Below are 14,970 nucleotides of genomic sequence, written 5' to 3'. Positions count from 1 at the left end.
TGTTCTAAAATAAGAGAAATGAGTTTAATGTATACTAACAATATACCTGTGAGCTGACAGGTTAGTAAGGAAAATGACTGGGCTTGATGTTTTCTGAAATTGTGCATAAAGCAATTTTTTTCACACTGAGTAAGAGGCAAAAACTATATTCAAAAAATATCACAAGAGATTTCCTCTTAAAAATAATTTTTTCAGAAAAAAAATAAAACACACTTAGAAATTAATACAAATGCAGTTCTTACCCTGTCTTCCTTCTTAGGCAGCTGATCCTTGATGAGAGTCTTGGTACGCCTGAGAAACCATCCGGACATCCTTTTTGCGAGCCTTAGCATGGCCTTCCGGCCAGTAGCTAGTTCTCTTTTCGTTGCTGTGTGTCTCTGACCATGCTCTACTGGGTCAGAAAACTGCTTCTTGAAGTGGATCCTGCTACCTAAAAGTCCTGGCACAGCCCTTCATAAAGGCAGTAAGAAAAATATTAGGGCCTTATTAAATCATCTAAAAGGAAAAACACTGGCTTCTTTTTGCTTCTAAGAAACAGACTAAGTCACTTGTTTGTTAATGACAGAAGTAACAAAAGGCAAGTAAACATAACATTCTTTCTTTATGACAGTTTTTCAGTAAATAACTGTAAGATGATAAAATTGGTAAATTAGTTCAGATAGTTACTTCAGGGACCAAGAGTAATATATAAAGATAGGTTTTCATGCAACTCTTTATTCTGTGTACTATGTTTGGGATCAAACACTTATGTAAACAGACAAATAATTTTGTTTTCCCCCAGAAATGAATAATTAGCAAACAAGGTAACATTAAGTTAATGAGATGTATCAAATAATTTTCTAAAAAAGAAAGTGTTCCACTCACCAGTCCATAACACACCACAGCTCCTTCATGTTGTTCTGAAGGATGGTTCCTGTGAGGCCAATGCGAACTTCACACTTTAAAGCCTTCAAAACTTCTGTGACTCTAGCCTTTGGATTCTTGATTCTATGAGCTTCATCCACAACGACAGCTGACCATTCCAAACTATTAAGTGAGAAAAAACGGGGAGAGAGGTTGGGAAAACGTCCTTTTCTTAGCCTATATAATTTTTAGAAAGCAGCTTTCTCTACCCAAATTTTGGATTTTTCCCCTTTATTATGTGATGATTCCACAACAACCTTACCTAGTTAGTTCAATGGTCACAGGTTAGGACAATCCATGAAAATAAAATGTATATGGAGACAAAAGGGTACAGAGATTCTGTGTAATGGTGGAATAAGAAACTCATTTAAACAAATCACTAAAATGAAAAAAAAAATTTGAGCAACAAACAAGAGAAATAAATATAAAATATAGGAAGCAATACTTGCAATGTTAAATCTAAATGGAAAAAATAAATATAAACTCATGATTTTGAAAGTTGTGTTCTATAGCTGTGTGTGCTAAAAAGGTTTAGAGCTGATGGTTACCCCAGTAGCAATGAGCACCCACAGCAGTAAGTCCACTAAAAGCTTCATGGACAAGTGGTTGATTTCAAGTATGCAGCAGGGGAAATACTGAAGAACCAGAAGGTACAGCTGCCCAAAGGCAAATGGGGGCCTGTCCAAAGGACCAGGATCCAGTCTAATCAGAAAATTTGAGCATCAAGAATGACTATGACTGAGTATAAAATACTGAATAAGTAAAAACCCAGGAAGTTCTATGAAATAAAAATAATTTAGACCCTTACCTCTGAGGGGAACCAAAGTCTTGCCACTCAAAGTATGCCTTAGAGATATTAATTTTTTTCTTTAATCCTTACTCGAGGATATTTTTTCCATTGCTTTTCAGAGCAAGTGGAAGGGAGAGAGAGAGAAACATCTATGTGATCGACTGAGGCTGGGGATCAAGCCTGCAACCAAGCTAAGTGCCCTTGGCCGGAATCAAGCCTGGGACTCTTCAGTCTGCGGCTGATGCTCTAACCACTGAGAAAAACCAGCCAGGGCAGGGATATTAATTTTAAACTGGTTACTAAGAAACAAAAGATTCAGAAAGAATCTTTGATCTCCCCTTTCCTGCCTAAAGGAATTCAGACAGAGAAACCTACTCCAGGAAGGGAACCTGAGTGCAGTCACCTGAGCACAGTCACCACAGCACACATGAATCAAGTGTGACAAACAGGGAGGACCCAACAAAACTCTGTTTGCCAAATTCCTTTGTGTCCCACTGTTTCTGGGTGGCCCAGACGAAGTTTGTTTACCACTTGCTTGCACTTTCTTGTGTACCTGCAAATTGCCTACTCTCCCTTAGAAATCCCAGACCCCTGCCCTCCTCTTCCTGTGTGCAAAGTGGCCAAGTAACCTGAACTGCCCAACGCGCCTTCAGGCCTCTTATCTACGGCACCCTAAATGGACAGACACAATACATTTTGGACATTTTCTCTTGTTAATCTGTCTCATGTCAATTTGATTATTAGTCCAGCTAGAAGAACTTAGAAGGTGGGAGGAAAGGTATTTTTTGTAGCCCCACATTTTACATCATACACAAAAATTATCTCAAAATAGATCATAGAACTAAGTATATGAGCTATAACTATAAAATGTGAGGAAAAAATCTTGGGACTGAGGTAGGCATACAATTCTTAGATATGACACCAAAAAATTTTTAATAAGTTGGACTCAAAATTAAAAACTTTTACTTTTGGTCTTAAAGACACCATTAAGAAAATGACAAGACATGCTGCAGACTGGAAGAAAACAGTTGCAAATCATAACCTGGTAAAGAGCTTGTACATAGAAAGTATAAAAAATATAACTCAACACAAACTGAAACAATTCAATTTAAAAACAGGGTAACTATTTTAATAGATATTTCACCAACAAAGAGATACAAATGGCAAGTAAGCACATTTGAAAAGTTCTCAACATTATTGGTCATTAGAGAAATGCAAATTAAAACCATATGGTACTACTACACGCCCATTTGAATGGCTATCATCAAAACAGATTGACAATATCAAGTGTTGACAAGGATATAGGGAAACTGGAACAGTGGTTCTCAATATGTATTTGTATTTTTTGCTACTCTACATTACAACAGACTCACCTAATTAAAATCATTCATGAAAAGGACTGTATTAGTCTTGAGGCATCATATGCATAAAGGGTTGCATGTGAGATTTAGAACAAGTCTTACCATTCTCTAACAGGCACCGCTTGGAGAAGTAATAGAGGAAATAGAGTAAGAAACTGTGGAAAATCTGATGCAGCTTTTTACTTCTCAGAAAATAAGTTAATTATTATAGACTGCCAATATCAATAATACTGAAATGCAATTAAATCATGCTAAAGAAAATGTAGAAATTTTTTTAAAAATTACAATATAAAGGGATAAATACAATTGAGGTAAGAACAGTAATGAAATCATTCCCATTCTTGCCATACCTGTTAAGTTCATCCAGACATAAGCGCAGTGTTTCATAAGTTGTTAGAGCAATTTCACATTTCCTCTGCTTTACACGAATCAGTTCATTGTCTTTTTTGTTACCATGTAAAACAGAGACTCTGAAATAGCCCCAGGTGTCCAATTCATCCCTCCAGTTGTAGAGGACAGAAAGAGGAGCAACTATTAAGAACATCTAAAAGAAAAAGAAAAAAAATTCTGATATGCAGTATTTTCTAAAATTGAAAAGGAACCCCAAAGTAAAATCCAGAATATCAATAGCCTTATTCTTTGATTTTTGACACTGCAGTTAATAATAATGAATACAACTACTAATCTGGATATATCTAGAGGTAGAAGACCATCAAAAAAAAAACTTTACTGTTTACTTAGCTTTTTATTAGGACAAAGAGATACTTAACCTTGTCCAAAAAAACAGCTATTTTTTAATTTCCCCACAAAAAAAAAAGGAGTTGAGAGATAAGAGAGAAGTGATTTTACAAAATAGAGAAAAGGTATAATCAGGATGCCAATAATAACTTCAAGCACCAAGCAGGTAATATAAATATGCAAAGCAGTCCAGGTATTTTTCTTAAATATACGGTCTTCTGAAGCTCCCTTTCCTTTTAATTTCCCTATTCCATTTCCCTTCCTCTTCTCTCAGATACTGTAAGTTGAAGACCTGGAAAGTTCACTGGAAAATCAAAGCAATTAGACGAAAACCTTGGAGCTTCCAGTCAAGATGGCAGAGTAGGCAAATGCAGTGCTTGCCTCCTTTCATGACCACATCAAAATTACAACTAAACTACAGAACAGCCATCATTGAGAACTGCTTAAAGTCTAGCTGAACGGAAGTCCTATAACTAAGGATATACCGAAGAAACCATGTTGGGACTGGTAGGAAGGGCAGAGATGCTGAATGGGTTGGTCCCACATACACGTGTGCAGGTTAAGAACCAGGAGGGATCTCTGGGTTGAGGAGGTCCCTGCTGAAGAGCGAGGGGTCCCAGCCCCACACCAGGCTCCCTAGTTCATAGTTTCAGGTCCAGGAAAAGAAGTCCCCATACTACTGGCTGTGAAGACCAGTGAAAATTATGCTGAGTGAGATAGAGAGCTGCTGGAGTCTCAGGCGTTCCTCTTAAAGGGCCTGCACATGGACTTACTGCTGATGGACCACTCACTCTGAGATCTAGTACTGGGGCAGTATCTTGAAAAGTGCCCGGGACATATGGGAGGAACTGAATTGTCTGGCTTTAGGTTGTGGGTTGGAGCAGCAGCTTTCTCCCTGACAGAGGTGCTGGCAGAGGCATTGTTCCTTTTTTGAGCACTCCACCCACCCAGCCACATATGAGTCTTCATCAACCTAGCTAACGTCATTCACTCCATACTGGTAATTCTCTGAGACTCTGTCCCATCCAAGTTTCAGGCCTACTCAAGATGATTCCAGTGGCTTTTCCATACAAATGATCTACCTTTGCTCATGCTGCAGACTTTCCAAAAGTCTCTCAAAAGCTCACAAACCCCAAACAAGCAGCATCTGGCCTCAGTGTGCCAAGTACCTCTTGCTAAGCAGCCCCAAGCAGCAGCTGGCCTCACAGCTGAGCCTCTCCCAGGCACCTTCATGCAGATGGGGCAACAAGGGGTAACTATCTGCAGATTACAGTGTAGCTCATACCAAGTGGCCCTGGGCAGGGCACAGGGAGTGGATGACCTTGGCCTGCACCAGAGCCCCTCCCAAGAAGATCTAAACCAACAAACCCAGTAGCCAGCTTCAGACTATACCAGAGCACCACCCGACTACCTCCACAAATGACACACCCAAAGGACAGACTCTTCAGGCACCAGAGCCCTGCTAAAGTGAATCCTGCTCAGTAGGGTCAACCCTTGCACAAACAGCTCCTCTATTGTGGTCATGTCCAGTCCTCACAACCAGTCAGCCTGAGGGTCAATCTCTCCCACTGACATGCCAACAGCAGTCAAGGTTCAACTGAGACAGGAAGGTACAAACAACCCACACAAGGCACAGCCCTGGTGTACCAAGCTGAGGTAACCAAGGAGACTGAGCCATTGGGCCCCACAGAACACCTACTACATAAGGCCACTCTAACAAAACCGGGAGATGTGGCAGCTCTACCTAATACATAGAAACAAACACATGGAGGAAATCAAAATGAAGAGACAAAGAAACATGTCTCAAATGAAAGAACAGAACAAAACTTTAAAAATAAAGAACTAAACAAAATGGAGACAAACTTTCTATCATATGCAAAGTTCAAAACACTGGTCATAAGGATGCTCAATGAACTTAGTGAGAACTTTAACAAGGAGATGGAAAACATAAAAAAGAACCAGTCAAAAATGAAGAATACAATAACTGAAATAAAGAATACATTATAGGGAATTAACAGATTCAATGAAGCAGAGGATTGAATAAGCAACTTGGAAGCTAAGGTAGCAGAAAACACCCAATTAGAATAGCAAAAAGAAAAAAGAATCTAAAAAAAAAATAAGCATAGTTTAAGCAGCCTCTGGGACAATATCAAGCATACCAACATTCAGATCAGCAAGGAACTGAAAACCTATTTGAAAAAATAATGATGGAAAACTTCCCTAACATGGTGAAGAAAATAGACATACAAGCCCAGGAAGCTAAGAATCCCAAACAAGATGAACCCAAGAGGCCCACACTAAAACACATCGTAATTAAAATGCCAAAGGTTAAAGACAAAGAGAAAATCTTAAAAGTGGCAAGAGAAAAACAATTAGTTACCTAAAAGGGAGCTCCTGTAAGACTGTCAGGTGATTTCTCAACAGAAATTCTGAAGGCCAGAAGGACTGGCACAAAATAGCCGAAGTGATGAAAAGCAAAGACCTAAAACCAAGATTACTCTACACAGCAAGACTATCATTTCGAATCAAAGGACAAATAAAGACCTTCTCAGACAATAAAAGGCTAAAGGATTTCATTACTACCAAACCAGTATTACAAGAAATGTTAAAGGGACTTCTTTAAGAAAAAAAATTATATATCAAAAATATGAATAATAAAATGGCAATGATTGTATCTATCAACAATTACTTTAAACGCAAATGGATTAAATGCTCCAATCAAAAGACATAGGGAGGCTGAATGGATAAGAAAACAAGACCTTTACATATGCTGCCTACAAGAGACTCAGTTCAGATGGGAAGACACACACACTGAATGTAAAAGGATAGAAAAAGATAGTTCATGAAAATGGAAATTAAAAAAAAATCTGGGGTAGCAATACTAATAACAGACAAAATAGACTTTAAAACAAAGGCTATAAGAAGAGATAAAGGACACGCAATTCCACTTCTGGGTATTTATCTGAAGAAACCCAAAACACAATTCAAAAAGATACACACATCCATATATTCACTGCAGCATTAATTACAATAGCCAAGATATGGAAGCAGCCTAAGTGCCCATTAATAGATAAATGGATAAAGAAGAAGTGGTACAAATATACAAAAAAGATTACTCAGCCGTAAAAAAATAATGAAATCTTGTCATCTGCAACAACATGAATGGAACTAGAGAGTATTATGCTAATGAAATAAGTCAGACAAAGACAAACACCATATGATTTAATAGATATGTGGAATCTTCAAAACAAAATAAATGAACAAACAAAACAGAAACAAATTCATACATACAGAGAACATGTTGGTGGTTGCCAGACTGGAGGGAGATTGAGGGGATGGGTAAAAAGGGGAAGGGATTAAGATGTGCAAATTTCCTGATATAAAAAAGGACACCACATGTAAAGTACAGCATAGAGAATATAGTCAATAATGTTGTAATAACTATGCCTGGTGTCAGATGCGTACTAGACTTATCAGGGTAATCACTTTGTAAGTTATATAAATGTTTAATCACTGTGTTGCACACCTGAAACCAATATATGTCAACTGTAATTGGAAAATAAAAAGTTATTTAAATAGGTAGAGAAAGCCTCCACCTCTCTTACCATTTGCTTGATTGTGCTTACCAAGTGTTGCTTATTTACAAACTGAAGGCAAGACCCTCCACCAGCAAAAAGATTATGACTCACTTTATTGTGTTGTCTGGACCTGGAACTGAAACCGCAGTCTCTCCAAGGTGTGCCTGTATATTACTAACCTACCTATATTTATATCCGTATCTTCTGCCCTCCCACAGTTACTATGGATGAAATATCCACGTTCCTACCTAAAGACAAAGCCTGAATGTATACAACAGCTTCTATCTTCTTGCCAACCTAAAGTCAATGCTGGAAAATTTGCCTGCAGTCTCCCCTACATGATTAACTTTCCCTTTCTAATTGACAAAATCCACCCACAAGCAAATATGTTTTAATATTTCCCAGGGTTAAAAAGCAAAATATCAACAAACCTCTTCTTTAACCTTACATTTCCATCTAGCTTTCCTCCATTACTTTATTTGCTTTATAACAATGATTCTCAGGACTTATCCATACTTACTTCCACTGACTTTCCTCCTGCTCTCTCTTGAACTCATATAAGTGGGACTTCTGCCCTAACCCTCTAGTGAAAGCAGCCCTTGTCAAAATTACCAACACATACATCTCTGTTTAGTCTTCACATGAATCCTTCAAAGTTCCATGGACCTTTCCTGTACCAACCCTAAATCCTGCTGTTATCAGCCATTTTATTTTATTTTTAAAAATATGTTTTTATTGGTTTGAGAGAGAGGACTAGAGAGGGAGAGAGATAGGAACATCAATGATGAGAGGGTCGCTGATCAGCTGCCTCCTGCAGGCTTCCGACCGGGGACTGAGCCTGCAACCTGGGCATGTGCCCTGACCGGGAATCAAACTCTTGGAACTTAGGTCGATGCTCAACCACTGAGCTACACTGGCCGGGCTGTCGTCAACCATTTTAATGTTTAATGTTGTTACTTCTCACTGTTCCAACTACTACTAAGCTATTATATGTAATAGGGTTATACGTCTCTTTTCTAAAGTTTTATACTTGTCCTACTTAATATAGATAAACCAATTAAACATACTGAAAAATTTCAGTTTAACAACAAAATAATACAAGACAACTCTAACTCCTTCCCTCTCTTCTGTGAATATTTCAACCATGCCTTTTGTAAACTATAAGATGCCAAGTCTGTTACTGTTTTGGAAAGAGAAAGAAGAAAAATAACAGATTAGCTTACTAAATATGAGAATTCCTTTCCCCCACCCCATCATCAAGCATATGCTATAAGTACTTTTTTGTCACACTTGATTTACCTAAAATACATTTGAGTTTATGTTGTAACCTCCATTTTTCTCCTATTTTCAAATATAAAATTAGGGTGCTAAGAATGACAAGTAAAATTATAAATCCAATTATAGTGCCTCTGTCCCTCCTCCTTTTTTGCATATTATAAGATGAAAATGTTGGGTCCAAATTCCACCAGAGCACTTTGAGCAGTTTTTCATTTGAGAGGTCATTCATCAAAAACGCATGAAGCTAAAGATTTGTAGAAACAGCAACCCTAAGGTTCCAGAAGAGGTTTAAAAATTAAGACATTTCTTACAGTCATTATTGGTCTTCAGGTTGTGAAAGGTAAATCAAATAGTTCAATAACTCAATTTAATAATAAAAGAGGTCAGAGAACTGAGTTATGCTCTTTGCAAAGTTCAAAGAAAGTATATAAGAATAAAACTTAACATGTTTACTACCATGCTATGCACAATATTTTACTTAACAAGTCTTTCTGTAGCAAAAGCCAAATAATAAAATGGAAAGCAGTGTCCAACTGCCAAGTCAGAACAGAACACATGAAGCAACTCTATTTCTTATTCTGAAGCTAAGAAACAATTTTATAAAACTAAATCTAAAATATAAATAAAATTAAAATCCACTCACTTAAATATTATTAACAGAGGCCATGTTTAATAGTACAACTAGAGAATACTGAATTATTTTTATCTCTTTCAACAAATCTAGTTCAATTATTGAGGCACAAGCTTTTAAAGTTTGACTCTTTGTACACTATAGCTTTAAAAAATGATGTGATATGGATTGTGAAAAGACACCCAAAGGTGTTTCATGTGTGATGATTTTTGTGGTAGAAGTAGTTCTAGCATTAACAATATCATTATCATTATTGAGCACTTTCTGTGAGCCAAAACTGGTGCAAAGTAGCTTAAGGAATTAATACAGGGACTTTACATAGAAATGCTATGAAGTAGAAATATTTAATATTTCCTTTTCAGAGATGAAAAATCTAAGGTGTAGAGATGTTAAAAAAATAAGCCTAACATCATATTGCTGCTTCAAATGCGACAAAGTATTTGAACCTATGTCTAATTCCAAAACTCTTCATCACCATGATATATCATGTTAGCCCCTTAAATCAGAAAGCCCTTGATCTTGAAACACTTAACTTTATTTACCACTGTACTTTGTATTATGTTTAGAAAACAAAGGTGTTCCATTGATAAGTAAAATAATAAAATGACACCATGCATGTCAATTCCAAGGCAGAAACAGCACTGTGTATTCACAGGGCACAAAGTGAGATATCAAAGCAAAGAATAAAATATACCTTTATAGAGAGAAATTATGGACCATATAATTGGAATGTTTGCTATATAGTTGACCCTTGAACAATGGGTTTGAACTCTGGAGATCCACTTATGCAGATTCTTTTCAATAAATATCCACTTTTAACACTGGACAGATCATCCAGACAGAAACTCAGTCAGGAAACACTGGACTTCAATTACACATGAGAACACATAGATCTCACAGACATACACAGAACATTTCATTCAACAGCCGCAGAATACATATTCTTCTCAAGCGCACAGAGAACATTCTCAGGATAGATAATGTGTCAGGCCACAAAATAAGTCAATAAATTTAAGAAGATTGAAATCATATCAAACATCTTTTCCAACCACATGGCATAAAACTAGAAACCAATTAGAAGACAAAAACTGAAAAATTCACAAATATGTGGAGATTAAACAATTTGCTCCTGAACAACCAACAGGTCAAAAGGGAAATAAAAAAAAAATCTTGAAACAAATGAACATGGAAACAAAACACACCAAAACTTATGGGGTGTGGCAAATAGGGTGCACAAAATAGAAAATCTGAACAGATTGATTACTAGTAAAGAGAGAGAATCAGAAACCAAAAATTTCCCAACAAAGAAAAATCCAGGACAAGATAGCTTCACTGGTGAATTCTATCAACAATTTAAAGAATACCAATCCTTCTCAAACCCTCCTAAAAAATAAAAGAGGAAGGAACACTTCCAAACTCATTTTATGAGGCCCGCACACCAAAACCAGACAAGGATTTCTAGTACAAGAAAAGATATGCACAGGCCAGCATCCCTGATGAGCACAGATGCAAAATTCCACAACAAAATATTAACAAGTGGAATTCAACAGTACATTAAAAGGATCATACACCATGAACAAATGGAATTTACTCCTGGGATGCAAGGATAATTCAACACATGCAAATCAAGCTACATCACAGTAACAAAATGGACGGTAGAAATTTTATGATCATCCCAATAGATGCAAAAGAAGAGCATATGATGCAAAAAAGCATTTGACAAAATTCAACATCCTTCGATGATAAAACACACACCTCTCAATAAACAGGGTATAGAAGGAATGTACTTCAATATAAAAAATAAATGTACTTCAGTATAGCTGTGGGTTTGTCAAATGGGTTTGTCAAATGTCCATATGACAAATCCACAGCTAAAATTACACTTAATAGTGAAAAGCTGAAAATTTCTTATAAGAGCAGTGACAAGTCAAAAATGCCCTTTCACCACTTTTATTCAACATAGTACTGAGACTCCTATCCAGGAAAATTAGGTAAGAAATATAGACATCCAGATTGAAAAGGCATAAGTAAAATGGTCTCTGTGTGTAGAGGACATGATATTATATTTAGAAAACTAAAGACTCCACCAAAATTTGTAAGAACTAATAAACAAATTCAGTAGAGGTGCAGGATAAAAAATTGATATACAAAAATCAGCTGTGTTTCTATATACTAGCAACGAACTACTGGAAAAACAAATTAAGAAAACAATGAAAAGAAATGGCAGAGTAATTCGTTAAAGGGAGAGCAATCATGCCAGTCATCTCTTCTAGAGAAGCTAATTCAAGCATCAGCATCCACTTCCCTACACGAAGTACAGCGCACAGCTTTCTAGAGTGGAACGTGTTCAGAAGAATTCTACAGTGAGTGTTAGCCAGGGCGAAGGAAAGCTCTGAATTTCATGAATTAAAAAAAAGTCCTGAACACTTTCAAACAAAAAGAAAATTTCCTTTCCAAAGGAAAAAAGTTCAGCATTGGATCCTCATCTGATGCAACAAAACAAGCAATCGACAACAAAGGCTAAGCCCCCCAGGCACTCCCCACGCAGTAATATATACTCACTAGACAATTTTAAATTTTCCTTTTTAACAGAACTTGGGTGAAAGAGAACAAAAACTAGAATTAGAGATAATTTAGAAAAGAATAATGAAAAGACTACATATCTAAAACTATGGAATGCAGCCAAAGGAAGTACTCAGAGGAACATTACAGCCTCAATGGAATTTATTAGAATACAAGAAAAGATAGAGAACACAGTAAATGAATTAAGAATTTAACTGGAGGTAGAAAAGTAGCAATGCATATTATAGCCAGGAAGATAAACAGATGGTGACAGATAGATAGATAGATAGATAGATACATAGATATAGATCATGATAGATGATAGATAGATAGACAGACAGACAGATAGATAGATGATAGATACATGAGAGAGAGGAGGAAGGAAGGGAGGAAGGAAGGAAGGAAGGGGAGAGAGGCAGCCATTAGTGTCAATTAAGGTGGCTATTAGCCAATTCATCACACCATCAAGTGAATATCTTTCTTTACTTTCTCTTTTCTCCCATTCTTGCTCCTTCTAAAGTATTTTAAGTATTACTTTCCCTATTTTTTCTCTCCCCTGTCTGCTGATTGCCACAGGTGATATATAAAAGATATGTAAGTTCTGCACTGACATTTAGAACCAAAGAACAACTGAAACCAGGGCTAAAAACAGTCCTTGGACTCTTGGAGATTTAAAACACATTAATAATCATAATTTTTTGGATCAAATTTTATTTGATGCTCAAGGACCCATTTATGCTATTAAATATAATAAAGAGAATTTAAAGGAATAATAATAACTTAAGTCAGTGCATCTCCAAATTTTGCACTGAAAAGCTCCAAATGATGCACAAGAGTAAACCTGGACTTCTCAGTAATCTTATATATAAGACTCTTAAAACTTGTGGAAAGTGGTTCATTACCATAATATAACATAGACTTCATAAAATCACTTTCTTCATTTCTATCCAATTTCCTGGATGCTGAGGAATATAAGTCAGACACATAAATATAGTATACTTTTTTTACGTTTCATTATTTTGTTAGAAATATCTTTTTTTTATTTACAAAACTCATGTGTACATTTACAAAGGAGAAAGCTGACATATGGATATGAATCGTATTCATAGTTCCACAGACAGAGACAGAGACAAGCCTAGGCCTTAGTCTTTCTGCTTCCAACTTCAATGTTCCTTGCATTAGAAGAATTTGTTTCATATTTGGGGGATGTAGTCTCCTAAGGAACTTTATTTTGCTTTTTTTAACTGATTTTTGGAGAGAGGAAGGGAGAAGGTAAGAGAAAGAAAGAGAGGAGAGACAGAAACATCAATGTGAGAGAGAAACATCGATGGCCGCATTTGGCACCTGCCCGGACAGGGATCGAGCCTGAACCCAGGGCAGGTGCCCTGACTGGGAATTGAATCCACCACCTTTTGTTATACAGAACAACGGTCCAATCAACTGAGCCACACTGGCCAGGACAACAACTTTAAATATCAATGACACACCTTTCCTGCCAATATCTACAACTGTCTCCTTTTCATCCTCACGTAAATAAAAGTAACATAATGAACTTCGACTAACTTTATATGCACATTCATGGATAGTTAACAAATTAATCAAACAAAATCACATAAATTTAGCCAAGTAAAAGATTAAAACCTCAAAAGAAATTCAAGCTGAAATTACATTTTGCCATTCTGAGACTCAATCATATTTAACTTGAGGATAAAATTGGCAATCCTTCAAAAATTAGGTTTATAAAACAAATATTTTAAAAATGTTTTTAAATCTTATGTTTTAAATTCATACTGTAATGTGTGATGTTTAAAATTTTCTGTTTTCTGTAATACCAGCTTCATGAGTTGTATATTCCTAGATATCTTACCCTTTTGGCTATAGAAGACTGAGGTTCCTTTTTCAGACTTCTTAGTAAAAACTCTGGCATGTTATTTTCAATATCCTCACGAGTTCCCTTTTTATGCAAAACTGCAGCCAAAAACGAAATAACCTGGAAAACAAACAAACATTTTTCAATCAATGTGTATAATGTATCAGAATGGACAATATTCTACTGCTTATATGACTAACTACCTAATTAGTGACAAACACTAGTATTGGTTTTATTTGTATTAACAAATAAATGTACAATATAGATGTTATCTTTAAATACAGTAAAAATAATTTTCACATTGTCATCTCTTCCATGATAAGTTCTACCTACTCAAAGAATTATTTTTTGATCTCAACAGTTAACTGTTTTGTTTTGATCAATGAAAACTAATTGTTCATATTCTCTATTAGAATAAACTGTGTATATTCTTTTTTCCTTGCAAAAAGTAAACTCCTTAAGGGGGTAATATTTAGCTCATAAATTTGTGTACGCGTTTATCCAATAAATATACTTGGAATACAGTGTTATTTTAAGATAAATTAAGATAATTCATCAATATATACACCATTCCAAAAATCAAGTGAGAAAGACACAGAAAAAAAGGAAGTATAACCTCATATAATAATAAAGACCAAGAAATTGTTAATCAATTGGACTTTAGTTGCTTGGCAGCTATGTGTATTTGGGCCAGTTAGTTAACATTTCTGAATAACTGTAAAAATACATGAAAACATCAAAAATAATATCAGCAGGGTTGTTTTAAAGATTCAAAGGGAAAAGTATGAGATATTCATATGGGAGAAAAGAATACTTTAGAAAAATAAATTATATAAATATTAAAACCTAAAGAAAAATGAGGTAATTAGCAAAGCTATTTGTTAAATACTATAATAATAGTATTTTTAGCATGAGTGTGGATATTTATAATCTGAATCCCAAGTGATAGAAGAAAAAGAATGGTCCAGAGGCAGTATTTGAGAAATAAGGGCTGAAAGCTTTATTTAAAAGCTGACAAAATCAAGCCATATAGTCCAGATCCACTAAGAACATCAAGTCAAAGATATAAATAAAAACTGAAAAATCCAAGAGTAGGTGCTCCATAAAAAAACTGCTCAAAACTTGAGACATTAAAAATAAATCTTAAAAGCAGCCAGAAGAAAAAACAACAAATGACCTACAGAAAAGCAACAATTTGACAAACAACTGACCTTACAGCAGCAAAAACAATGGAAGACACTATATAACAGAATGATACT

General features: G+C 35.8%; 1 protein-coding gene across 1 annotated transcript in view; it reads right to left on the bottom strand.

Annotated features, from left to right (window-relative positions):
* ERCC6L2 (ERCC excision repair 6 like 2) overlaps window positions 1–14,970 on the bottom strand; it is a 107,601-nt gene that overhangs the window by 78,460 nt on the left and 14,171 nt on the right. Inside the window, exons 3-6 of the mRNA XM_081152008.1 lie at window positions 13,709–13,831; window positions 3,405–3,598; window positions 865–1,026; window positions 243–450 (exon numbers count right to left, since the gene is read on the bottom strand). Coding sequence (XP_081008134.1) covers window positions 243–450; window positions 865–1,026; window positions 3,405–3,598; window positions 13,709–13,831 — 687 coding nt within the window. The remainder of the gene's footprint in view (window positions 1–242; window positions 451–864; window positions 1,027–3,404; window positions 3,599–13,708; window positions 13,832–14,970) is intronic.

Source organism: Miniopterus schreibersii (genome assembly GCF_964146895.1).
Source record: "Miniopterus schreibersii genome assembly, chromosome: 11".
In the NCBI taxonomy this organism is placed as follows: Eukaryota; Metazoa; Chordata; class Mammalia; order Chiroptera; family Miniopteridae; genus Miniopterus; species Miniopterus schreibersii.
This window is presented reverse-complemented; position numbering and strand designations above follow the sequence as displayed.